The sequence below is a fragment of the Perognathus longimembris genome, chromosome 2, assembly GCF_023159225.1.
Source record: "Perognathus longimembris pacificus isolate PPM17 chromosome 2, ASM2315922v1, whole genome shotgun sequence".
Taxonomy (NCBI): Eukaryota; Metazoa; Chordata; class Mammalia; order Rodentia; family Heteromyidae; genus Perognathus; species Perognathus longimembris.
In genome coordinates this window covers 138456441-138484268 of record NC_063162.1, presented here as the reverse complement: position 1 = coordinate 138484268, position 27828 = coordinate 138456441, and the positions used below count along the sequence as shown (strand labels likewise).

General features: G+C 38.3%; 1 protein-coding gene across 1 annotated transcript in view; it reads left to right on the top strand.

Annotated features, from left to right (window-relative positions):
* The window catches only part of Chchd3 (coiled-coil-helix-coiled-coil-helix domain containing 3), a 270667-nt gene that overhangs the window by 149708 nt on the left and 93131 nt on the right, over window positions 1–27828 (top strand). Inside the window, exon 5 of the mRNA XM_048340244.1 lies at window positions 24480–24563. Within this exon, the coding sequence (XP_048196201.1) occupies window positions 24480–24563 (84 nt within the window). The remainder of the gene's footprint in view (window positions 1–24479; window positions 24564–27828) is intronic.

Below are 27828 nucleotides of genomic sequence, written 5' to 3'. Positions count from 1 at the left end.
TTTATAAGATCTCTCTTCCATCAGTTCTTATTCCTTTCTACTGAGGGGTGTAGTTATTATTTCTCATTCTCTAAAAGAGCACTTTAATGATAAACCCAGGCAGCAATAAACTGGTTGTAATTCAAAATAGATGATAGTTAGGTAAGAGATTTAAAGGCAAAAACTGTGGATTTAGGAAAAACCAATTTCAGAGGTTAGTTTTGTTTAGCTATATCATGGTCATGGGGTAGAAAAACAGATTCAGTATACAAGAGACAACTTGGAAATCCAACTTCATTTGGAGACATAATATTTTGTGGGGCTATCACCCACATGTGGAATACTCTTCAGTGTGAGATCCTATAATGGTAGTGCTGATTTTTTTTTAATTAAGCAGCACAAGGCACCACAATTATCGCACCAACTATATTGCATGCTCAGTACCCACTGCTCTTCATGCTTAAGAAATAGAAAATTAGAGATGTAGGTAAAAGACTGGTGAGCCAGCATCATGGTGAAAGACACGGGAAGAACTGGGAATGTATTTGCTAACTCGGGTGGGAAACGTCATGTGCTTCTGTTGGTCACCAGGCAAAGAGCACTCAGGCCATGAGTGGGAGTGTCGTGGGACCAATGGTTGGGGATTCCTAGAGTCTGCAATGTGACATACTGGACTTCTTTGAACTTTGAAACAAAAGAACTCTAATGAGTGTCGTGTGTTTTAGCCCATTTGAGGGCATAAGTGAGGAATAAAAGATGAGGAAGATGAAATGAGCAGAGATAAAAAGAAATTCCTGATCAACAGAAGGATAGGTGGGAGAGGAAGACTGGAGAAGAGTTCAAGGGAAAGAGAACACAGAGCCTTTATAGACTTCCTCATCTGTCCTGCACCGGCTACTCTAGCATGTTCTCATAACAGCCTCTGCTGTGTAATCCACTCGATCTGCTGCTTCCTAAACCCATGTTTCCTTTCTTCTGCTTTGGCTCCTCCTTTTCTGTCTTCACTGGGTGTCCTCAACTCGTAGATAAGCACATTGCATAGATGTACCAACTATCTGAGGTATGAAAGGCTTCGTGGTGACTCTCTTTCTCTTCCACCATTTAGTTTTGTCCTTGAGACTTCCCTCCCTGCTGTTTCTAAATTCATGTATTTCAGTGACCAGATTCTATATCATTTTAGAATCCCTGTTCTCCCATCTAACTTGTACACATGCATGCAGGTGTCCATGAACACATGTACACAGCACTGACAAGTGCCCCCTATGGCCTCTCCACTACTATCCTGGGTTTTCCAGAGCTACTGCACCCTTTGCTTTTATTTGCAGGATTCATGGATGAGAATATTCAAAGTCTGTTGTCCAGAAAAGTTAGTGTGTTTATCTTTCCTTGCGATTTAGGGCATTGTCTATCATGACAACTTTAAAAACGTAATTATATTTTTGAGGCTTACTCATTGCCTTTTCCATTTTCGTAAGAATATCTATTTCCTCTTAATTATAGACACACTGGTTTTGGAGACATTGGGTGAACATAATTGTGCCCCCACTTTTCGGCATTTGAGATTTTAGCATCATTTCTGAATGTTGAGGTATTAGTAGAAATCACTGAGTTCTTTGGTTAAATTCTGTACCTTAAGTTAATTGGAAGTTAGAGAGCCTGTTTGATGTTGATAGCCCTGGTTTTTATCCAAGTATCCTTCAAAATACAGTCGGCTAGCTATTCAACCCATGGCAGACATACAATATTTTTAAAATAATTCAGAACGTTAAAAAATGCGAAATTTGGGCTGGGAATATGGCCTAGTGGCAAGAGTGCTTGCCTCCTATACGTGAAGCCCTGGGTTCAGTTCCCCAGCACCACATATATAGAAAACGGCCAGAAGTGGCGCTGTGACTCAAGTGGCAGAGTACTAACCTTGAGCAAAAAGAAGCCAGGGACAGTGCTCAGGCCCTGAGTCCAAGCCCAGGCCTGGCCAAAAAAAGAGCATTATTCACTATTTATTGGGGCTGGGGATATAGCCTAGTGGCAAGAGTGCCTGCTTCGGATACACGAGGCCCTAGGTTCGATTCCCCAGCACCACATATACAGAAAACGGCCAGAAGCGGCGCTGTGGCTCAAGTGGCAGAGTGCTAGCCTTGAGCGGGAAGAAGCCAGGGACAGTGCTCAGGCCCTGAATCCAAGGCCCAGGACTGGCCAAAAAAAAAAAAAAATGCGAAATTTGCTGAGCACTATGTTAAGACTATGCAAACAAAGGGATGTGCCGGCAGGCCTTACTGGAACTCCGTCCCATGTCAAAGATCTCTCCAGCTGTTGTGCATTGCTCGTGTCACTCTTGTTCATATACTGTGTGTTTAATAAGGAATATTTTTACCTGTGTTTGTAGTGAACAAGTACAGATTTTTTTTCTCTTCATTATTCGCTAGAGTACAGCATAACTATTTACATACTAGTTATATGGTACTAGTTAATATGTGTAATTTAGAAGTGATTTAAAGCATATAGGAAGGTGTATGTAGGAGTGATATGCAAATTTCACATCCATTTCAGCACCTTAGGATGTTAGTGTCTCAATTCGGAAGTCCTAGAACCAATCTCCAGCCTCTTCTGACTGCAGATTGTCAGATGTCCCTAGTGGCATGGATTGCTGCTCATCAAGTATGATCTCTGTATAGTTATTTCCCAGCTGTCATAGTACAACACTGTGGTCAGTTCTCTTTAAGCTATCTTTAACAATCTTTCATCCCAATAGAGGGACGAAGGGTGAATGAATGCAATAGTGGTACTCACTAGACACTATGTGGAAAGTGAACTGTCCAATTTGTGGGTAGGGATGGGAAGGAAAAACTGGGAGTGAGGGAAGGGGTGACATTGCCCAAAAAGAAATGCTCCCATTGCCTGACTTATGGAACTGTAACAACTCTGTATATCACCTTTATAATAACAATAATCAATAAACAAGAAGCCTTTTATCTCCTCCCTCTGCCATTGGCCACCAGACTCAAGTCATTGGGGTCCTCTGTGCAGATTCTATTGTAATTCACTTATCCTTCTTTAGCCTGGACATAATATGGCATGAGATCATTTCTTCAGGGTAAGTACATCTCCCTGAAGAGTTTGTATATTTGGTGACTTTTTTGCCTTAGAGTAGACAGTGAAATTTTAAAAGTGTTCCATTGGATAATTGGTACGAGTTTTAGACATTGGACACTGATGGAGGACAGAACATTTTAGAAAAGAAAGGTTATGAAAGCCCATAACCAGTTGTTCTGAATCAGTCCAGAGCGTGCTGAGTCAGTGGGAGGATATGGCTGACCTTGGAATGACCCAGCCTGCATTCTATACACAGCAGTACATACCCGCTTTAGTTCACCAGGCCACTTTGCATTCATGTCCACGACAAACGTTTACATATTCTGATATTTAGGAGATATGAAGGAAAATGAATATAGTTTAGACAAATGTGGGGACTCGACAATGTAAAAAGATTCCAATTTTTAAAGAAAATAATTGCCAAATGGTAAAATACTTTTGCCCTTGTTTTCAACAAAAGGAAATTCCTAAGAAAAATCAAGTATTTATCATAATTTTGGTTTACTGTTTTAGTGTTCACTAGAACGTGCACTGTGGTACCCTATGTGGACTGTCATCTTCATGGAGTATTTGTTCTTTTTCCTGTGGCAGTTGATGGGACTTTGTATTCCTTGGGGTTTTTTTTAGTGGGTTCCTTGTCTGCCATGACCCATTTGCACCAGGGTGTTTCTTGAGTGCAATACAGCACCGGGTAAGTCATCATGGCCTTTCTCCATCTGTGATCTAAAAATGGTCTTGGCTGCTCTTGGCCTGAGGGACAGGGACAGGTACTTCAGTGGTGCTACAAGTGGCCCCTATCCCTGTTTGCAAGTTATTTCCTAAATGACTAGTCTAAAATGCCTAGGTATTGAGTCTTTCCCATAGTATCTGAGTCAGTCTTGGGCTTCCCGAGAGTATCAAATCATTGCTGCACATTTATGGAACTTCCATTTCCTGTAGCTTTTTTGGGGGGTGGGGGAGAGGGTTCTGTTTTCTCTATGCCCTTTGAACTCATGATCTTCTTAGGCCAAGATTGGCCTGTGCTTCCTTTTAGGCCTAATCTGATTTCATCTTCTCACCCTTAATGTTCCTTTACTCTTCTTTAGATTTCTTACCTTTCTTTTTTTCTTTCTTTTTCTTCTCCTGACATTACTACTCTTTCACTTGTACCATGTCTGACAGCTAGGACTGTACTCTGGCAAACGACCTGAGTGGGGAATTGTGGGCCACACTCCCTCTCACTGGATAAATGGCCCTGGTGCCAAGGGATGTCTTCAACAGTTTAGGAAAGACTAAGGAACCGTGGCATTCTTGCCTCTGTGTTTGCCATGTCTTGGGAGCACATAATGGTTACTTATAGCCTGATTAGTAATGCACAGCCCTGTTTGCTTTGGTAAAGTTGGAAAGGTCAGGTTGCATAGAGAGGAATGGAAATAGTAAGCTGAATGCTTAAGCGTAGTTCTTGGAACAAGAGATAGGGAACAAATGACACTTAGACTTGCACAGTATTAAATTAAAAGACAGGCATACACAGAGGAACTGCTGAAATATACTTTTATTCTCTATCCTTATTGGTCAGAAGTCCTTCCACGAAGTCACAGTAGTTCAAATGTATTTTAAAAAAAAAAAGTGGAGGAATGAAGACTGTGTTTAGTTAAGCCATCCCAGATCTTTCCAGAGACCGAACAATGGAGATGAATGTGAGAGCAAGAGCAATCTCAGCCTCTCCATACCTTCCAGAGCACTTTTTTTGTACTCACAGGCCCTGGGCCAGGCTCAGTAATAAAAAGGTAGGTTTCCTGTCCTCAAAGACTCCTTCATTTTACTTCTAATGTTTTTTTTTTTCATATTCTCACATGGGTTTTGATATAACTTTCTCTTACACCAACCTAATTCAGATCACTTACTCATTTTTCCTTTGTCCCAAGCAGTACAAGAATACCACAGCTAATGCCTTGGAGTTTCTCCATAAACATTGTTGAGGGTTGTGTGCTGTAAGTTGCAGGCATCACAGAAACTGAGGGAATGGCCATTAAAGCCCAATGTGGCTGTGTAAAGAATATGATAAAGGTGGTTGTTTGTTTGTTTTGTCAGTCATGGAGCTTGAACTGTGGGCCTAGGCACTGTCCTTTAGCTCAAGACTAGTGAGCCACAGTGCCACTACCAGTTTTCTGGTGGTTAATTGGAGATAAGCGTCTCATGGACTTTCCTACCTGGGCTGGCTTTGAACTGAGATCCTTAGATCTTAGCCACTTGAGTAGCTAGGATTCCAGGTGTGGGCCACTGGTGCCATTGTTAATAGTGAGAGAATGGCTGGTTAAAGAAATACAAGACCATTTGTTGACCTAGTGACTTGGACAATTCCTTTCACTTCTCTGGCTCTTATTGTGCTCCACTGTGAACTCAGGGTAAAAATTTGCCTGGGATTGCTTATTTTACTATTCCCCTATAATGTCATATTTTAGCCAGAACTTTGAGAATTTAAGTACTGGCTTTGACAATTGAATTAAATGACATAATAAATACAACCTTTATAAAGTCTACAGAGTTAGGTAGCTTTTACTATTTATTCATCTTTATTATTTGATTGGATTCCCTCAAACTGCTGAGTTCATGAATCTATCCTTATGGGTACATCCTCCATTTTGTTGAAGTGTCCCAAAGCCTGCTGGAGCCTGCTGAACCCAGTGTTTTGGGCAAGAACCTACCAAAATTGGACCAGGAAGGTATTAAAACAAAAACAAAGCCCCCCGCCCCCACCCCGGGACAAACAAGCAATGAGATTAAAGCAGTCATACAATCTAACCAAGAGAGCCCTGAGACAGGCTGACTTCATTGCTGGATTGTACTGGAACTTTAAAGAAGAGTTAATGCCAATGCTCCTCAGACTATTGCATAACATAGAAAGGAAAGAATACTTCCAAACTCAGTCAATGAAGCCAACATTGCCCTAATGCTAACACTAGATAAAGAAAGAAGGAGGGAGGGAAGAAAGGACAGGAAGAAGGAAAAAGATAGGCCAATTTACTTAGTGAACATGAACGCAAAAATCTCAATAAAATACTTGCAAATACAGTTTATCATCACACTGAAAAGACTGTACTTCAGTGAAGTTGGTATCATTCCAGAACTGTGAGAATGATTCAACGTATAAAAGCCAATAAATGTAACAGCATATAAACAGAATCAAGGCCAAAACAAGTCATACAAACAGGAAAGGTCTTTGACAAAATTCAGCATCCCTTCATGATAAAAGCCCCAAGGAAGCTAGGAATAGAAGGATTAAACCTTGGCTTAATGAAAGCTATATACAACAAATTTATGAATGAGGAAAGACCATAGACATTTTCTCTAAAATCTGGAAGGTTCTGAAAGTGTCTACTCTTATAGTCATTGAATTCTTAGCTAGAGGAAAAAAGAATGAAGTAAAAAGGATATAAATAGGAAACAAAAAAGTTAAATTATTTGTTGTCTGTAGACAATTTGGTCTTACACTTATAAGGTCCTAAAGTTTCTACCAGAAAATCCTTAAAGGTAGTAAACACTTTCAGGAATATAAAATCAACATACAATAACAAGTAGTTTTTCTTTCAGTAAGAAAGAACCTGCTAGAAAGAAATCAGGAAAATACCATTTGTAATAGCCTTATCACCTCCCCCTTAAAAACAACAACAAAAAAAACCCTCAAAATAAATCTAACCAAGGAGGTGAAAGGCTGTTAAAATGAGAAGTATGTAACATGAAAGAAAGAAAGTGGTGCATATATTACAAGATGGAAAGGACCTTCTATGATTGACAGAATGAATAGTGTAAAAATGGTCATATTAATCAAAGTGATTTACATAGTGAACATGAGCCCCTTCAAAATAACCATGTTGTTCTTCACAGAGATAGACAAATCAAGCGTAAAGTTCATATAGAGGTACAGAAGACCTCAAGTAGACAAATCAATTCTGAACATAACTAATAATGCTGGATATACCATAATGCCTGATTTCTAATTATACTACAGCAATATAGCAGTAAAACCAGCCTGGTACTGGCACTTTAAAAATACACACTTGTCTGTCATACGGGAACTTGATCAGTGAGGTACAGGGAAGCTCTCCTTTAAGAGGTGGAATCTGGAGCATTTATTGGAAATCCCGTGATTGCGAATGGACAGCCTGCAGTTCTGAATGCTATTAACATAAAGTTTATAAAGGCAAAAAAACACATCAAGGCAGATGCCACCTGGTATGAAGATTAACAAAGCAAAACAAGCTAGTAATGAATTAACTAATGGGGCAGATAGAGTTAGTTAGTTAGATGTTAACTAGTGGAGACAGTCATGGGTAGAGGTTTACTGGAGTCCAGCAGTCTTAACAATCAGTAGTAAAGGATAGGGGTTTCCTGGAATGTAATAATCTGTGTGACATTACTGGAGTTCTCAGAATGACCCATGTCCCTTCTATAGTTCTCAGCACTGAGTGAAATGTCACTGTTACCTATTAAGGCATTAAGATGGTGGTGGGGATAAGATAGCCCAGTATGTCATATATATATATATATATATATATATAATGCCAATGGAATACAATGGAGGACTCAGAAATGGACCCACATAACCATAGCCATCTTATACATTCTCAATAAATGTATAAAATAATAGTGTAAAAAAAAGAAAGACAGTCATTTAACAAGTTTTCTGAACAAACTGAATAACCACATGTACAAAACTAACACTGGATCCTTATCTCTTGTCCTATTAAAAAATAAGTTCAAAGTGCATGAGGGACCTTAAACTGTGCAAGTAGTACAAGAAAATGTAAGGGAAATTCCTGAAGATATAGCCAAAGGCCTCAGCTTTCTGAATAGGATTCTAGTTGCTTAGGAAATGATAATAAGAATTGACATACAGGATTGTGTCAAATTCTAAACCTTCTCCACTGCAAAGGAAAGAACCACAGTTAAGACATAGCCTACTGAATGGAAGAAAAGCTTGTCTGGCTATTCATCCAATGGGAAATTAACATCCAGAATATATCAAGAACTCAAAATTAAACTCCAAAAGAACAAGTAACCCAATCAGTAAGTGGGCAAATGAGCCTAATACACTTCTACAAATGTTCAATAAGTACATAAAATATTCAATAACTTTAGCCCTTAGGGAAATCCAAATAATGTCATCAGAATCCTGTCTCTCCTTAGTCAAAAATGGCTGTCATCCAAAAAAAAAAAAAAAAAAAAAGAAAGAAAGAAAAACAACAAAACCAAAAGCAAATGGTGGGGTAAAGAAACTCTTATACACTGTTGTTGGAATGTGAATTGGCAGCAACTATGGAAATCACTATGTATTTTCCTCAAAAATCTGAGATCACTGGGAATGTGGCTTAGGGGTAGAGTGCTTGCCTAGCATGCATGAAGCCTTGGGTTCAATTCCTCAGCACCACATATATAAAAAAAGCCAGAAGTGGCACTGTGGCTCAAGTGGTAGAGTGCTAGTCTTGAGCAAAAAGAAGCCAGGGACAGTGCTCAGGCCCTGGGTTCAAGCCCCTAGGACTAGTTAACTAAAAAAGAAGGGTCATATGTCTTCACTTGTGTGGCATTTACAAAAGAAAATTGTGAGTGAGGAATACTTGAGAAAAGAAGGAGGGAATGGGGAAGAGGACAAACAAGACAAGGGAATGGGAGGGGAATACGACCAAAGTGTGACCTATAATGTGTGAAAATGCCACAGCAAAACCCACTGGATTTCTTTTTAATTTTATTTTTAACTTTAGTTGTTGATGATGATGATGATGATGATGTAGTTATACCAAGTGGTTATAATTCTATAAGCCAGGCTATAAGTACAGTGCTTCTTGGCCAGTGTCACCTCTTGTTGCTTGTGCATAACTTGTGGACTCCCATTCCTTATCTATAAGTTCCTGAGAAATGTGGGCTTTACAGGTAGAAATGGATTCTTAGTAGTTTTGTAGCTTTCATGTGAATGGGATTTTGAGGATTGTTTATGGTCATTGAATAAGATGTAGTTAGGAGGTTATTTATTACAGGCAGCCATGTCCAGCTCAGTGTCTAAGAGTTTTGAACATAATAGATTTTCACTGAATGTTGTTAAATAAATGGATAAATACATTAAACCAGAGTTGCTCTCCAGGTACGTAAGTTATTTTAGCATTTAACTAGCATGTTAACATGTATATAGTGGATGGTGTGTTTATTTCTGCAAAAATAGACATGTTCAGATTTTCCCAGTGTTCTTTTTATTTTTATGTTTTTAAATGTTCTTTATTGTTAACTTAGAGGTAATGTGTAATGGCATTGCAATTACCTGAGTCAGGTAATGAGTACATTTCCTTTCATACACTGTCTTCTGTTTCCTCACTCTCTCCCAAGTTCCTCCCTCCTGTCTCCACCTACAAGTTGTACAGTTCGCTTTCCTTAGTGTCCAGTGAGCTGCTGCACTTGTTCACCCTTTTCCCCTCGAGTTTGTACCCTCCCCTCAACCCTTCTGAAGATATACACTTGAATACACCAAACATAAGGAAAAGAAGCAAGAATCATCAAGAATTAAAGACTAAAAAAATAGAAAAGAGAGGTCTCTTGTTCCCATATCTTCGTTTAGATATGTATATTATTTTATATAAATATGATGAGGCACTAAGGCATTGCACCTTTGTGTTTCTCTCCTAAGAATTTCCTTTTTTGGGGGGGGGGTCTCACTGTGAGAGAATATCTAGAATCCTGTATAATTGATGATGTCCCAGTGTATTTTAGATCCAACAGCCACATATCAGGGTCCTGTGTAGATAATTGTGAATCGTGTCTTCTGCTTACTCAGAGCTGAGTATGGCCACTCTACCAACTCTCCATCCAAAGGAATACAAGAAGTGTGTGGACCATAGTCCAGTTAATAGTTTTCTGTTGCATTTCATCCCTTGAGGATGCAGGCGATCTCGGGTGACAGGACACTCTAGTACAAAAGATAGCTTGTTACTAAGACCAGCTAGGCAGTCAGTCTCTCACAGATTTTCCAGCCACTTGCCAGATCTGCCTTGATCATGTCATCATTACTGCGGTATTCATCTGGCACCCGACAGAAAGAAAAAAAGGAAACAGACAGGGGGCTTGGGAGGGGATTCCTTAAGCGCCTAGACCATGTTTGTCACACTCCAGGAGCGCAGTGTCTGGTTTTAATAATCTCTATGTCATTACTACTAGTAAATTATAAACGTATTTCTTAGGACTTCAAAAATTTTTTGCTAAGATTACAAAACGTCACTTATGCTCTTACAGGAAAGAGGCAGTGGGGGTGTTAACTTGCTAAATGTCATTACACTGCTTGTTTTCGGGTTTAGATTAATAGCAGGTGGTAACCATTTTTCAAAGCAAACAGGCTGTCTTTTTAGTTCAGTTAGAGAAAGCACTAATTCTTCACTGTTCCCTGGACTATTTCTGTGCAAGGTGACAAAGGCAAAGATCACAAACCATTCGACATTTAAAAAAATTGGATAGCTGGCTCATTTTAAAGTTTTTAAAGAACCAAACCTGCACAGCATGCTCAGCAAAATATTTCTTTCATTATCCTAATTGAGTTAAATATCTTGGTTATTTGTGTTTAACTCTCTGACAATATTACTCTCTGACAATGTATTTTTATGCAGCCATGTTGGTTGTGATGTGTCATATCCTTGTCTACTCTGCCTGGCTCATTGCAGATAGTGAATGCCTCTGGGAATTGTCTTAGCAATGTTGCAGATAACCTCCTATATAAATGGCAGTCAATGCGACTTTTCTCTGTATGTGCTTGTGTGTGTGTATGTATGCATGTATGTGTGATTGCTTTGGATTTTTTCTTACTTATAGACAATTTTTTAAACATCTGATATTGTTTACTATGCCAGCTTTAAAGTGTAAGCTTTAAATAATCTATGTTCTTTTTTGAAGTATAATTTTATTGTTATTGTACATAGACAGGTTACCATTTTACAAGTTAGGTAATGGGTACAGTTCCTTTTTTGGACAATGCTATCCCTTCCTTTCCTTTGCTTTCCTCCAGTTTCCCCTTCCCATCCCTACCCACAAGTTATACAGGTAATTTTCCACATTAATCTGTATTCTTAACTATGTCCAGCTCTGTGATTGTTAAAGTATCTTGTGACATCCAGAGATCTTGGTCTATAAGATACATTTCTTTTACATACTCACATAAGCATACGTGTACATGTGCGTGCGTGCACATACACACACACACACTCACTCATACAAAGATCTTTTTATGTATGAGTATTTTATTTTTCAAAGTGTTGGTAATCAAACTCTGGGGCTTTTGTATGCCAGTCAAGCCGTCTACCATTGAGGTTCATCCCAACCTGTTTGAGTATTTCTGAGAAATATGACCTTAAATGTCATTCTCACTTGTCATTAAGATAATCCTCCTTTTACATACTAGGTACTCATACTTGATTTAAGAGTCAGATGGGAACTACTTTCCTTTAGGCTGGATTCTGATGGATGAACTCCTCAATCTAAACTGTTGCTAGGAGCTTCCTAGTAGCTGATCCAATAATAGATTAATGAAAACCATATTCACTGGACATTTGTTTTTCATTGATCATGGGGCTTGAACTCAGGGCCTGGGTGCTGACCCCTGAGCTCTTTTTGCTCATGGCTAGAGCCTTACCACTTTAAGCCACAGCGCCTCTTCCAGTTTTCTGGTGGTTAATTGGAGATCACAGTCTCATGTACTTTCCTGCCCAGGCTGGCTTTAAACCTCTGATCTCTGTCTTCTGAGTAGCTAGGATTACAGACATGAGCCACCAGCACCTGGCCAGACATGATTTTTTTAATCCCAAAAGGAAATATATAATCGAGAAGAGAGTCATCGCCATGAAGCAGATAGTTAATAATATTCTAACTTTCCATCAGCATCTAATCAAAGTCATGAGGTTGCTTTTTGTTGTTGGGTACAAACCTTGAGAAAGTTCTGCCTGGTGAATTGTAGATTCTGCATGCACCCAGCAGTCGTTCTAGCTGTGGATTCTAGGCAAGGGTTTTGTCTACAATTGTTTACTTAACTGAAAGAACAAATAAAGGCATGTTTATGGAAATTGTATTATTTTCTTCACATTGCTTTGTCTTGAGGTGTTTCAGTGCAGTTATGTTGTTATATTTAACAGTGATAAAGGATGTTATGTCTATTTGTAAGTTTCTGGGAGCAATCTTCAGGTTAAAACTACCCCTAGAGTGCCAGGGATTACAGAATTTGAGATGGTCTACCCACACATCTGCACAAAGGAGGATTAGAACAAAATAGTCAAAGCCAGAAAAATGCACCAAAGAAGGTTCATGGCTTCCCTCTGGTGATAGTTGCCTGCCACAGAGTGGAGTACCTTCAATGGTTGGCAAAATAATGGTTGTCTCCTCATCCCTCTTCACCAGAGTTGATCCTGGGATGGAAGTGGCTTATTCCATCCTATCTGTTATATACTCCATTACATGTTATCTGGGTGATTTGGGCTTTGGGTATAGTCTCATCTTTCCACTCCTCCTTTCTAGGACTTCTTTTCCTTCTAGCTTTGTGTAAACACGAAGTTGTTGCTATGCTTTTCCCATAATCTTACCTTCTTTTGTTTTGTAAGTAAGCTGTAGACTTTGTACTGACGCTAGAAATCTTTGAGAATCCCCTTGCTTTTGGGTCAGGGAGGTGCTGTAAGTGGCTGGCCACTCGGTCTGCTGTCATCACTAGTGGCTACTGTTGGAGTTTTGTTGTTGTTGTTTTAAATATAGGTAGTGTTCAATCCCTCAGAGATTTCTCCAAATTCCATATTTCATGGACTGTAGTGGAGTTGCATCTTAAAGATTTATTTTATTTTATTTTTTTTATTTTTTTGGCCAGTCCTGGGCCTTGGACTCAGGGCCTGAGCACTGTCCCTGGCTTCTTCCCGCTCAAGGCTAGCACTCTGCCACTTGAGCCACAGCGCCGCTTCTGGCCGTTTTCTGTATATGTGGTGCTGGGGAATCGAACCTAGGGCCTCGTGTATCCGAGGCAGGCACTCTTGCCACTAGGCTATATCCCCAGCCCTTAAAGATTTATTTTTAAGCTCAACATTCTAGGTAAAATTTTCTTTGGTTAAAAGTTATTGGTGTGAGTCTGACACTTCTAGATTTCCTTTCATACTTTAGGTCAGTAGTTTCCTTTAGCTAAGCTCTAGATGTAAAATATTATCCTTTAAGAGCTTGTTAATGAAACCTATATATAACTTAACCCATTAGAATTCCATTTCCTGGGCAGAAATGTTCTTGATAGTAGGATATGTGGGAAAGGAGTAATGCCCAAAGTAAAGGTGATGAGAATCTCCCACCCAGAGTTCCTCGTGGATCAGGTGGGATCCTAAAAACCATCCTGTCTCCCTCCACTGATCCAGGCCATGGCGTTTGTGTAAGCTAAAGGTGCTTGCAGTGTAATTCCACTCTACCTGCTTCTGCAAGGAGCCAGGACGAGGGTGATGGTACTGGACTGTTGGCTGGCTTTATTCATTCTTAGGCAGAAAACAAAAATGGAAATGATTTTGTTAGCGGTAGTAAGTTGAATTTGCTTTAGAAACATGGATTCTCCCCAGTCCCAATATTTCCCTCTTTCAATTTTCCAGGAAATAATGAGGGTCAGGAAACAGCCCGGCATGTATTGCTAAGGCCTTGCTCTAGCAGGGCAAGCTCAGTGCCGTTGCCAAGTCAGACAGAGACGGAGCAGCGCTGCCACCATGCAGTGTCTGCCCCTGGCAACCAGGTGTCACATCTACCCGGTTATGTCCAAATGTTGTTTAACGTGTGCGTGTCACATCCTAGCAATTTGGCAGCAGGACAAACTCATTTATTGAATTTCCTTTGGCCTAGCTATAGAGTGGATTCAAAGTGAGTAATGAAAGAAATGTGGTAAATGTTTGAGGGATCTAATACATGTAGTGTATTCTCTGAATTGCACAAATAAGAAAACTGATCCAAGAAGATGAACTAAATTGCCCAGGACCAAAAGTTAGTCGCCAAGATGGAATTCAAGCTTCAAGTGACGGATTCCTGTTTTGCTCCTTCTATTGCATAGGGTCGCTTATCAAATTATATTCCTGAGGTGCATTTCATTCAACCAGCCTGTCCTGTCTGTATATAAAGGGAGCAATCCTGAAGGGAATGGTTATACACAAACACGTTAAGCACACCTATAGTTTGCTGGTTTGTCTTCTGTTTGATCTGCAAGTTGACATTTAATATCTGCCCAAAGCTTATTGTTATCATTTTGCTTTGTTAATGAGCCAGTCAGATTGTGTGTCAGCTGTGAGAATGTGCCCTTCAAATCACTTTAAGGAGATCCTGTCAGGAAGGGCGTCAGCTTGCCTAAGATTTTTTCATCACTCCTTCTGTTGCTGGTGTTTGATCTGTTTTGTGTTTTGAGGTCCCCGGCTTCTTCCCCCTGCCCACACCCCAATCCTCCCGGGTGCTTCCCTCTTATTGATCCCTTCTACTTTATTTCTGTCTTACCACTTGCATCACAGAGACCTGAGCTGACCCAGCATTCAGGTGGTTTTGGAAATACGTTTAGAATAGTGTACATGGACTATAGTCGAAAATCAGTAAAATTAACCACAACTGTTTGATTAGGCATTTTTACATTTCCTTCCTTTTTAAGCCAGAGTGAAAGGAAAAAAAAGTCTAAGTGATGGGAAGTACACTGCTGTCAAGATGTAGGAGTCCCAGGACCAATTTACTTCACAACTTTAAAGAATTCCCCCGTCAGCAAGGAGCTCCCGCTGCCTCCCTGCCTGTAACATGAGCTGCGTGATCTCACTTGGCCAGGTGTGGAATAGATTTCAAGAGAAGATGTTGCTTCGCCAATCAGCCTCAATCATGTGACTATTAAACCTAAATTTAAATGGAAAAAAATACAAGTTAATCCAATGAAAAGGAATTCAGAAGTTACATGGTGCTTGTCTCCAATTTGTTGTCCAATTTCCTTGTTAGAGCAGTAGCACCAAGTACCTGGGCCCCCAGCTAGTACAGTTTAGCATTTCTGTCAGAGTATGTCTGAGTTTTATAATGTCCATGCAAAGATAAGACTACATTTAAGTGTAAGTGCATGTTTTGTTCTTTACAATATGGAATGCAATGATAAATTGTAGTAGAATTGCTCTTTACAGAACTCAAAATGGTTCTTGCTTCTTAGCAATGAGTGTCACAGCAGCTGTGGTTAGTGAGACAACCCAGCTGTGTTGTCCTGTGGCAGCGTATAGTGATTGATCACCAATCCTTCTGGGGCTGAGTCTGATCATGAAAGGCTTTTTCTGCTTTATGTGACCACATAGTAGTTTTATCGAATATTGCTTCCACATTTTCTTTCTTTTTTTTTATTGTTTTAGCTATTTTTTAAACATTTTTTTTCTTATTTATTGTCAAAGTGATGTACAGAGAGGTTACAGTTTCATACATTAGGCCTTGGGTACATTTCTTGTACTGTTTGTTACCTCCTGCTTACACATTTTCTTCTTTCAGTTGTGTGTGTGTGTGTGTGTGTGTGTGTGTGTGAGAGAGAGAGAGAGAGAGAGAGAGAGAGAGAGAGAGAGAGATCAGGGCTTGAACTCAAGGCCTCACACTCTCCCAAGGCTTTTTTTTTTTTTTTTGCCAGTCCTGGGCCTTGGACTCAGGGCCTGAGCACTGTCCCTGGCTTCTTCCGGCTCAAGGCTAGCACTCTGCCACTTGAGCCACAGCGCCGCTTCTGGCGGTTTTCTGTATATGTGGTGCTGGGGAATCGAACCTAGGGCCTCGTGTATCCGAAGCAGGCACTCTTGCCACTAGGCTATATCCCCAGCCCTCCCAAGGCTTTTTTGCTAGAGGCTGTGTCTACTTTTTGAAACACAGCTCCACTTCCAGTTTTTTTTTTTATTGGTTAATTGGAGATAAGGGTCTTGCAGGCTTCTCTGCTGTGGCTGGCTTTGAACCACAATCTTCAACTCTCAGTCTCCTGAGTAGGATTACAGTGGTAAGCCCCAGTGTCCAGCTAAGAATTTTTATCTCTAAAATTTTAAAGCTTCTGTTCTATCCGACATAGATTCCGAATTTGTCCTATCAAGTCTAATAGAGCTTTTTAAGTTCAGTTTTTCAATTGGATTCAGTGTGGTATTTTCGCCTTAATGTGTTTATTTTCACAGGCCTGTAGTAGCTAATGGTACTGTCACTAGGGAAAATAAAATTGCTTATTTCACTTTTGGTTGGGCATTTATTTAATTATTCTTAGATGTTGGCAGTTGTGATGGGTTGGGGGAGCAGAACATTGAATGTATGACAGTGAACAGAAGACCATGATGTGTTTTTAACACCATGTTGAAATCTCAGGTTGATATTTTTGTTACTTTGTAACTTGAAACTTGTAAACTATAATGGAATCACATTGGCCCTTGTTCTCAGGAATGATGCATAAAATATTTAACAACAGGAATGGCATAGTCACTGCCCAAGCGGAACGAATGTTGAACAACCAGTACCAGTTCATGTCAACTGAATCAGTCCTGCCTGAACTGAACATCAGTTCAGTGGGTTTCACATCTTATATGTGTTACAGGCCTTCACTCTGGGTTTACAGGTAGCTACAGAAAAGACTTTGTTCCTGCAGCTATTTTGTACTTTTTTCTCTTAGTTCAAAAATAGTAAGCTACAATGTCCAAGTTTCTCTCTCACTGGGATATGAGTCATTACTTTTAAGAGATGTGGCCACTCTTGTTGCTTTTATTCACTGTCTTTGTAGTTCAACCCTACAATCGGGTTATGATACAAACAGTTCCCAGCCCAACTCTTCAATACAGAGACACATTTATTCAGCAAAAATTTATCGGCAGGAAAGCACAGAATGCTTTACACAACCCATTATGTGACATCAGTGATGTCCTAGTTTCCTGTTCTTTCAAGTGCTTTCTTTGGTGGGAAGGTTGGGATGCTACTTGTTGGCCTCTTGACAGCCAAGAATCCTCTTACACCAGCGCTTCCCAGCAGGAACAGTGTTTTTCTCTCCAGAGACATTTGGCAGCATCGGGAGACAGTTTGGGTTGTCATTACCCTGGGTGAAGGGAGGTGGGGCTGGGCTGTACAGGTGTGGGGTCAGAAATGCTGCTTATCTTACTGCAGGTACACAGGAGAACATCCATGACAAAGAATGTTCGGAGCCAAAATTTCACTAGGGCTAAGGAGGAGAATAGAATCTCTGTTTCAGACCGAATGGACACAGTAGACGTGTGTTCTGAGAAGCCACCCCTCAAATCCCTAGAGCCATTCAGGCTCTACTGGAGTATTATAACCTGTTAGTGAAACAGATGTAGCACTATCTTCATAAAATAGTAGCTATCCCTTTTATCTACCAATTAACTTTCATTTTACTAAGAAGAACCCATAGCTAACATTTATCATGGCAGTTAATGGACCATATTCTCTAATAAAATCTCATTTCCAACAGTGATTGTACTAATTAGCAAAACAGCATTGTTGATCAGGATATGGATGAATGAAGCCCTTTGTAGTGAAGCTGCCTACTCTTGAGCTTCTAGTTTTGAGATTCTGATTTAAAAAAAAAAAAAAAAGCCCTGCTGATTGTTCCCAGATGGTGTGATCTTGAATGACATTCTGGCAGAATCTTGTACTGTGCTTAGCCTCAGCTTCACATTCACACAATAACATTGTCTCTGGTGTGGTCTTCTGAAATAAATCACAGAGTTGCTTCATGGATGCTTTGTACAAACTCTTGCTGTCAGTGTACAGCCATTACAGATTGAATGCTTCCTTTGCAAAAAGTACAGATTGTCGACTGAGCCAAGGATGTAGACAGAAGGAAAGCTCTTTTCCTGCCCCCCCCCCCACCATTGCTGAGTTAAGGAGAGAGACAGTGGATAAGGAAATATGTCTAATAGAAGGCAGGATGAAAATAGACTTCAGCAGATTTTTATTGAGAGTTTTTTTTTAATATACCAAAGGGAAAGACAGAAGGGGCAGCAGGTATAATGTGGCAAGAACGACATGACAAAATAATCAAGTAAAGTTTGGACTGGTAGGGGCTGGGCTAGGTTAGTGGATGGTGCTATGGTAACTTAGCGAAGCCACAACTAGGTCCTCACTGAGCAGCAAGAAGACTAGTAATGGAAATGTATAGTTTAAAATCCTGTTTCCTTCATTTCCCTCCTTCCTCCCCCGAAAATCTATTGAAGAAAGCTTATAATTATTTTTTCAAGTTTTAACTGGCACTTAATTTGCTTCTTTGGTGAGTTCCATGATCTGTAAACTAAAGTTACAAGAGGATGTCTAGAAAGTAAAACATGAATTAAACATTAAAACAAAACCACCCCTGTCTACTTTAGTGATTTCCTCGTTCACTGCTGGCCTCACTTGGTAATTAAAACTAAAACAAAACATTGGTAAAGAAGTTTGTTAGGAGAATGCAGTCATCATACTCAATACATATTCCGTGAAAGTGAGGAGGCAGGAGGTATTGGGTTGGGATGGATAGTGAAAAAAAGAGGAAAGGGCGTGACATCAATCTAGATGCATTGGACTTACAAACTGATCTGTTGAATGGTAGCACCTTTGCACAACTCCCTCAAGATAATACAGATATAAGAAATAATAAAAAGAACAGTGAGCTTTATTTCCTCTTTTGTCTATGTTCAACCTCTATCAAGTGTGACAATGTTAGTGGACATCAGACTAGTTTTACATTACTCACTAGGATAGACCCCATAGCCTATGCTTGTGCCTCTGTGGTGTCACTGAAAAGTTGATAATATGCTGTCATCATTTAAGTTTACCAAGGTCACCTTTGGAAAGTCATCTTCTGGCATGATTTTAAAAGCAATGCTTTCATACAATTCTTTGCTTATTAGTGTCATCTGTATTTGTCAGACTTTTTCCCCTCCCTGTGACAAAATACTGAAAGGAAGGATGGACTTATTTTGGCTGATGGTTTAAGAGGTTTCAGTTCTTCACGGTGGCAACAAGGTAGTAAAGCAGAGCAGCTGAGATCGCAGAGGGAGAGAATGCTCATGCTCGCTGGCTTTCCCTTCTTTCCATTTGGGTCCCTACCCTATGGAATGGTACTGCCATGTATAGGCTATCTTTTCCCCATAGGTAATCCGCTTTAAAATCCCCTCACACACAGTCTGAGGTATGCTTTACTAATGGCCTTGGTACTGTTTAATTAAGTTGATTAGATTAACTATTGCACCACCTGATAAAAGCTCAGTGAATACTATGGAATTTCTAGTCTAGTACTCAACTAATTAGATCCATGCTACTTTAATTATTCTCTTATGCCCATTTATATTCTTCCCTGTCATGTTCCGTAGCTTCTAAATATAGTGTTAACTTACAAGTTTGTGGCACAACCCCCTTTTTGTATTTTAGGCTTTTTTTTCCCTGTTTTATATGCGCATATAATTTCATTTGGTTTGTGTATATTGCGGTATTGATGGTGAAGCAAGTTCCTTTCCTATTCCTATTTGTTGATCTGCCTGTGTGAATGAATTCTGAGGTGCCACCTTCTTATATATTTCAGAATGTTACAAGAATTAGAATAAAAGGAAATATGGTTTTAGGCATTTCCTATTTAGAGTGGTTTAGCATTGTTGCCTTCTCTCAATCTGGTGTCTGGCTTCATGGTTTCAGCTCATGGACAATTGAGCAGGTACCTGCTTTATTTTCTACCTGTAGCTTTTAAAATTGAGCACTGACCTTTTAAGGGCCTTTGTCTTTTACAATGTACAAGCTATCCCATAGCAGAGGATCTTGCCTTCCTGTGCCTTGTACTAGAAGCATGGAGTAACAATATATTACCTCTGAGCTAGGTGATTATGATGTCATTGGGTTCCCAATGCAATGCCCACTGTACCATGTCTGGAGTCCCTAAGAGCAACCAGGGCTAAAAGAGCATAGTAATGTCAAGAAGGTTGCCCTATGAAGAATTACCTAAGAATGTACGCGGGAAGGTAAGTTGCTATCTGTGCTGTATGTGATAGCCACAACTCCAGTTTTCCCCATACACTTTAAAGACACATCTCTTGGGAATCAAATGCGTGTGCATTTCATTTTTAATCTAGCTACCAACACTGAGTTAAGACATCAAAATGTTTTTGTTGGGTTTCTTAAAACTTGATTTCCTTATTTTCTTTGTTTCTCTTGATTATGGGGAGGCTCTAGATTTCCATAATGATCTACTTTAGCATATTCTGTCACATTTCCAAGCCCAATCATGTTATTCCAGATCTAACAAGACCTGAAAACTAATCAGCGTACATTTCTTCTTGGAATTACAAACAGGAGATGGGGAAGGACTACATGTTTCATTTTTTCCTAAGAAACGATTCTATCATACAGTAAATAATGTCATAATTCTCATTGTTGTTATTTATTCATTTACCATGGTTGTGTGTCTGTGAGAGAGTTCTACAGAGAACTTTTATTTCCTTGCTGTTAGTTTACAGCTTTTTCTTAAGTTGCATGTGACTCTCCATCCTCAGTAGCTATTAGCTTAGTCAATGTATTCTCATCTTATTTAAGTTTCAGGATTCATATCGTGTGACTTTTCCGCTCAGCATCCCATTAACTGTTTCAAAGCAATGTGCCATTCAAGTGTTGTGACCATGTTTCTTGCTTTGTTATTCTCCCCAGTGGATCTCAGACTATTGATTCTGTTTGCAGTTGAGAGAAAGATTTGTGGTGTTAACCTATAGTTTGTTGTTGTCAGATCTTTGGAGCTATCTGTGTCTTTGGTCTATCGTGTACATATCTGACATTGGTGAAGTGTAAATTTTTTTGTGGATTAAATCATATTTTAGGATGTTTCTATATATCTTTTGTTTCGGTTGGAATCTGCTCTTTGAAATTGGTTGATTGGTATAATGGCCGCACCACAAGCAATACACTTGAAGCACTGTATTCTTTTAGTGTTTTCTAAATAACTATAATGGAATATCCATTAAGGCCTCATTGTATCTTTTTAAAATCTCACTGTGTGAACAAAAGAAACATTACATAGTGATAGTGTTTTAAAAGCTGTGATGGGTAATATCATACATTGAACTGAGAAGCAATTCTTAATGTGAATACATTAAGAATACATTTGGAAGTAAAATTTCCTTGCAACCTAACTATTCAATTTATTGAAGCAAAATTTTAGAGTTGTAAACTAATATTTTATTCTCTTAGTTTCTACTACAATTTATATTAACACTTAATAGTTAATTATATATGTATAGATATTGAAACTGTATTTTTTTTCTGACTGCAAGAGAATTGTTCAGTGTAGAATGTGGAAACTGTTCCATATAAAACATAGAGCCCTTTGTGCAAACCATAACCAATCCTTGCACTTTCTCCCATGCTTTCTGCTCCACCTGACTTTGAAGTGAGATCCTCCAAGTCTTCTGCTCCTCGGTAGTTAGTATTACAGGCATGAGCCATCAGCATGTGATGCTAATTTAATTTTGTGACATATAATTTTTTGTGATTTTTTCTTAATATTTGATACAATAGAAATTAAGTAAGCCAGTCATGTGATTTGAAAATAAATAATACCTGTATACATATCCATATAATGATTTCACAATTTTTAGTGTGCTTTTTTTAGATCTACTTTAAAAGTTCTATATAATAAACTCCATTCTTCTTGATGTGCAGCTCTTGTTTTTGACAAATGCTTACAGTTGGCACTTGGCTACGAAGTATGTTTATTATTAATTTTGAAAATACAAATAAGAATATGCAAAGCAAGGTGTCCTAGTGGTAGAGTGCTTGCCTTGCATGCATGAAGCCCTGGGTTTGATTCCTCAACACCACATAAGCAGAAAAAGCTAGAAGTGTAGCTGTGGATCAAGTGGTAGAGTGCTAGCCTTGAGCAAAAAAGAAGCCAGGGACAGTGCTCAGGCTCCGAGTTCAAACTCCAGGACTGGCCAAAAACAAGGAATATGCAAAGCACACATCACCTGCCATCCTACTGTATTACTATTGATTTTTTTTTTTTGTAGGATGTTTCTTGAGCTCTGTATCTTCCTCACTTCAGAAAAGAGTCCACTGTCCTTTATGATAGCCTTTTCTTTCTTTCTCTTGGCTATTTAGTTAGTATGTTTTGAGTATATGTATTACTTAACTATTGGACTTTTGTTCCATTTTCTTCTTAAGTCTCAGCAACTATATAGTAACCATTTTTACATATTGCTGTAACTACTTAAGAAAAATCATGGAAAGAGAGTTTTAGATCTCAGTGGTATGCCCATTTTTAGAACATATTGTAATTCATTTTGCCAAATTAATACTTTAACCAGTAGTGTAGAGAGCCTATTTTTCTATATGCTTGCCAAGTTTGCCTATTATAATTCAATACTTTTCTCAATTTTATAAGTGGGTAATATAACCTTATTATCTGAATTTACATTCTTTGACTTACTGTGCAGGTAAGATTTTTTTCACATGCTTATTACATTTGTAATTTTTTCTGTGAATTACTGGTCTATATTATTTGTGTGTGGTTTTCTTTTGAGTTTTTTTGGGAAGTAGGGAAATGGCTACTTTTTTAAACTGTTCCACATATTAGTAACAGCTTTCACACATACCTGTTTTCCTCTTTCTGTTATTTCTTTATTTTTATTATATACATATATAACATGATATGTATGTATATATATATATATATCTGTATATCATATACACTCATATGCTTTGTGGAGGACTTTATGAGTCCATTCTCTTCCTTTTTTTTTTTTTTTTTTGGCCAGTCCTGGACCTTGGGCTCTGGGCTGGAGCACTGTCCCTGGCTTCTTTCTGCTCAAGGCTAGCACTCTGCCACTTGAGCCACAGCGCCACTTCTGGCCATTTTCTGTATATGTGGTGCTGGGGAATCGAACCCAGGGTTTCTTGTATAGGAGGCAAGCACTCTTGCCAATAGGCCATATTCCCAGCCCTCCATTTTTTTTTTTTTGAAAACTACATACTCACACACATTAAATTTAGAGGTTTTTCTGTTATAGTCAAGGATATTTGATCTCACTTAGCTTTGTCAAAGATTCTTTCATTATCTTTCTTTCTATATTGCCAAAAGACTAATAAGATTTTTACTTCACAAGGGAACATAGATTATTTACTTGTAAATGATTATATTTTTATTTAATCTTAATATTGTATTTGTTTCTATTTATCCATATGCTTCCAAGCAGCTTGAACTTTTCATAGAAATACTATATTTAAACAGTAAGAGCACCATGACATTTCAATGTGTTCCAAGTTACATTCTTCCTCTTATTTTTGCTCCATTACCTTTTTTGGCTTGCATTTTAACAATTACTTGATTTATCTTGGACATAGGAAAAAATATGCTTAGGTTGTTAAATGATTGTTGTTTATTTTTGACATGCTGCAGGATATTGAAGACAAAGTAAGTAACAAAACAACCCGTAATGTGCCGGTACATTCATGTTTACTAGGCGGAGTTGAGTGGGCAGTTTTTCGGAAGTACACTGAGCCAAACAGCAGATACTTCCCAAAAGAATATGGCCCTGTGCAATAATGGGAATGCCAAAATGTGTTCATTTCTCATAAATAGTTATCAGACATATAGCTAGCATTCACCAAACAAAAAATAACTTAATATCTTTCTAAGTCAAGATGATATAAGAAGTTCATTTCAGGGGTAAACATCAGTTAAATATGATGCAGGACACTAAATTAGTTTAAGACATACATTTCTTAAAACTAATCTTGAGAAACATTCACAAGTAGCCATCTTTACTAGTTTTGTAAAGTAAGATCTTGTAAATTAGAAGTATTATTACTAATTGCTTTAAAGGATACTTTATTATTTTAAATTATTCAAATAAACAGCTACAATGGTTTTGTCTTCTTTTTCCTGGAGGGAATTACTACTTCATAAATAAAGAAATAGATCAATACATGTATCTCTACAATAGAGTTTCACTGGGCAGTTTAAATTTCTCAAGTGTAAGGCTTGTGCAAATTGTCACATATGCAACTTTCGTTGTTATTAATGAAGGAGGTTGTTATTAATAAAGGATCTTTTTCCCAGAATAATATTGAAAGTTTTCTCTTGCAAAACGCATAATTTGAAAGAAGTTAAATAAGATGGCTATAGTTCTATATTCTTAGTCCAGATATATTTGGGCAAAGTAGGACACAGCTGTTACAGGAAAAAACAACAACAACAACAACAACAACAACAACAAAAGCAATGCCAGTTTTCTTTACATTGAAATACAGCAGTCATCATCATATTAATGTTTTTGTATGATAAAGACTTAATAGATTACAAAACTCTTCAGCTTTGTGTACTTATTGCTAATATAATTTATACTTGACTTTTGCTTTGCTGTTGCTGCCTTTTCTTGAGATAGTATATTCCTCATTTCTTTTTTTAGGCTAAGCAGCTGGAAGAAAAAGACCGAATGATAAAGAAGCAGGATGCATTCTACAAAGAGCAGCTGGCTAGACTGGAGGAAAGGGTATGACTGTTTCTTCTCATTGATACTTGTACTACATTTCCAGCTTCTCTTAAATTCATTTAAAAATCAATAAACTAAGACTTTAACTTCCAGGAAATGGCACCAAGCGGGTAGGTCCTTCTTTCCGGAAATATCATATCTTCTTTTGTGGCTTTTAGTATAGTTGTATTTTTGGTTTATTGACACATTTTATCACTTGAAACGTCCCTCAAATGTTTTTTCTTTATGCAGTGTGTTTATAAGATTCATTGCCTCCACATCAAACAGTAGAATACTACTAATAGCTCATTCAAACACTGACTAAAACTTGAGTATATTCTTAAAAGTGGCATTGCTTTAAAGGCTATATTATATTTATGAAAACTGCTTTTCACTGCCTTTTTGATTAAGAAATGTAAGATCCTTAGGGAATAGGCTTGTAGTTCTTATCATCTCGGACCTCAAATTGTGCCAAGACCCAACAGGGAATTAGGATTAAAAATGAAAGAATGGAACTGGAATGTCTCCTGTTCACTGGTAGATTTGTGGTCTAGATTCATTTCTTACACATTCCATGAGCTATAAAGAAAGCTGTCTCTTCCTTTTCATTGAGATTCCCAAAGTTTAATTTGTTGAGAATATGATATTTGTCAAGAAAGTAGACCAAAGAAATACACTATTAAATCCTGCTTTGTATGGTCAATTATATGTTAAATGTATTTACCCATCTGTCTATGTCACTGAATTTAACAGATGTCCACTTAAGTCCGTAATATATGTCAAGCTCTTCTCTAGTACCAGAGATACCCCAGTTTCAAAAATAAAGTAAACATCTGCTCTCATGGAACTTAAATCAGGTACAAGCCAGTTTTATGTAGTACATGGCAGGATTGGTATTAAGAGGAACAACGAATTGGCAGAGAAAATGAAATCCTAGGGCCAATGTGTAGTTTAGGGTTGGATGGAGAAGAAATGAGATAACATTTTGGAAGGGGCCAGCAGTAAAAGGGAGGCAAGTTAGTGTCAGAGCATTGGGCAGCAATAGTGAGCTTGGAAGACCATAGATTTGCAATAGCAATCTGGCTGCTGTCTTGATTAAGAGTTGAAACAAGCCAGATTTGGTAAGAGATGAATTAAAAAATGGAATGGTGAGGACTTGTGCCAGGGTGCTAACAATAGAGGTAAAAAAAATACATATATATGTTTGGGTCGGACGCCAGTATGTAATCCTAGCTACTCAGGAGGCTGAGATCTGAGGATCGGGGTTCAAAGCCAATCCAGGCAGAAAAGTTTGTGAGATTCTTGTCTCCAATTAACCACCAGAAAACCGGAAGTGTTACTGTGGCTCAAAGTGGTAGAGTGCTAGCCTTGACCTGAAGAGCTCAGGGATAGTGCCAAGGCCCAGAGTTAACGCCCCATGACTGACAAAAAGAAATTAATTAATTAAAATATACATACATATAGATAGATAGATATAGATAGATGTTACAGTGGTAAAAGTGGCTAAATTTGCTGATGGTTTTGAATATAAATAAGAGAAAGAAATGACTCAGTATTCTAGGTCCATAGCTTTTTTAACTAGGAAAATAAATTTTCCACAGGGAAGATTATTGAGGTATGGATTATTGGGATATGAGCAATAGGAGAAATTGAGGCATTTGGTTTGAATATGTTATGTTTGTGACAATAACACATTTATATAAAGACATTGAATAGATACAGAGGGGAGCTATGGCTCAGGTGGTAGAGCACAGGCCTTGAGCAAAGATTAGGGACAGGCCCCAGGTCCTGAGTTAAAGTCCCAAGACTGCCCCCCCCCCCCCCCGTCACACCCAACCCTCCGCACCACACCACACACATACAAGTAGAGTGGTTCAGAGCAGACATCAACAAATTTTTTCTGTAAAGGAGCTGGGAGTGGGCCACATTTGGTCTCTGTTACAGTGTTCTATCTCTTTCTTTGTAATTCGAGTAAATGAAAGTGACTGTATACATACTAAAGTTTAGATTTTGTGTAATTTCCAGTTGTGATTTTTTTTTTGGTTGCTGATATGTCTTCAACCACTTAAATTTGTAAATGCCATTCTTAAGACTATATAAAAATAACTGAGGGTGAGGTTGGGCTGTTTCTGGAAGTCTTTTGGTGCCCCAACTGCCTTGTGTGCAAATTCCAAATGTGGCATACATTTGCTGTGCCACTTGGAGAACTACACTCATCTGTTTCCTCAGCCCCAGAAGGAGGATATAATACCATTAACCTCACTACATTAAAATGAGCTATTACTCATTTTTCCTGAAATGTATCCCATCTGTAGATGCTTCTGTATTTCTGAAGCACTATGACAGATACACAGTAAGTGTTAGCATTTCTGGTGTGATTTACTCAGTACCACCCAAGGATAAAGTCTCTTTGTCATCAAATTTTATTTTGTCAGGAACTTTATAATAAAGGTAATAACAATATCTTTATTATTTGCATTATTCTGTAGGGAAGAAGAAAATGCATTGAAATATGCTCCCTCATTTCTCATAGATCTATCAGTTTGACTGAGACAACTCAGTGATTTATATAGGGCACTAAGAGGAATTGCAAATCTGTGTTCATCTACTTAGCAAGTGAATTGTTGTGTGGGAATCCAATTGACAATAAGTAAAAGATCAGATGGATACAGTATAATCAATACATTTACTATCATAATTGTTAAAAGATCAGTCTGGAAAGTTACTTAGGAATTTAAACTGAAAATTGAGACTAATGAGCTTAGCCTCTTGAGATATAATGATTACTACTTTTTTAATATTTAACTCCATATTTAATAATGTGTAGAAAGAATATTAGAATGGGAGTCAGGGCATGGCTTTCTCAATGGTATTAAATTATGAGATGGACTTAGTTCTTCATCTTTACAGAGGTAATACCATCTCTGTATCCTTTAGTTTTCCATGTATATAATGAGAACACTACTTTGGCTGCCTATGTAAAAGGCTATATAAGATTATATACAGAAAAGCTTCTTGAGAACTTAGAAGAGTTGCCAGCTAGAATGTCCTAAAAACCATGATATTCAACTTCCTCTTGTCTTTTGCCCATTTCCAGGAAGCCTTGCTTTTGTTAATTTCTATTTTCAGAGTAACTAGAAAGACCTTAATTCTGTAAGGATGAAATATTCTCTAGATTTAATGCAAAAGGTTGTACAGAGATTTTCTCTGTATTGATATGGTAGTGAGGAAATAATGGCTGTTGTTTCTATTTGTGTTAGAGGGCATAAAAATACTGAGTACTAAT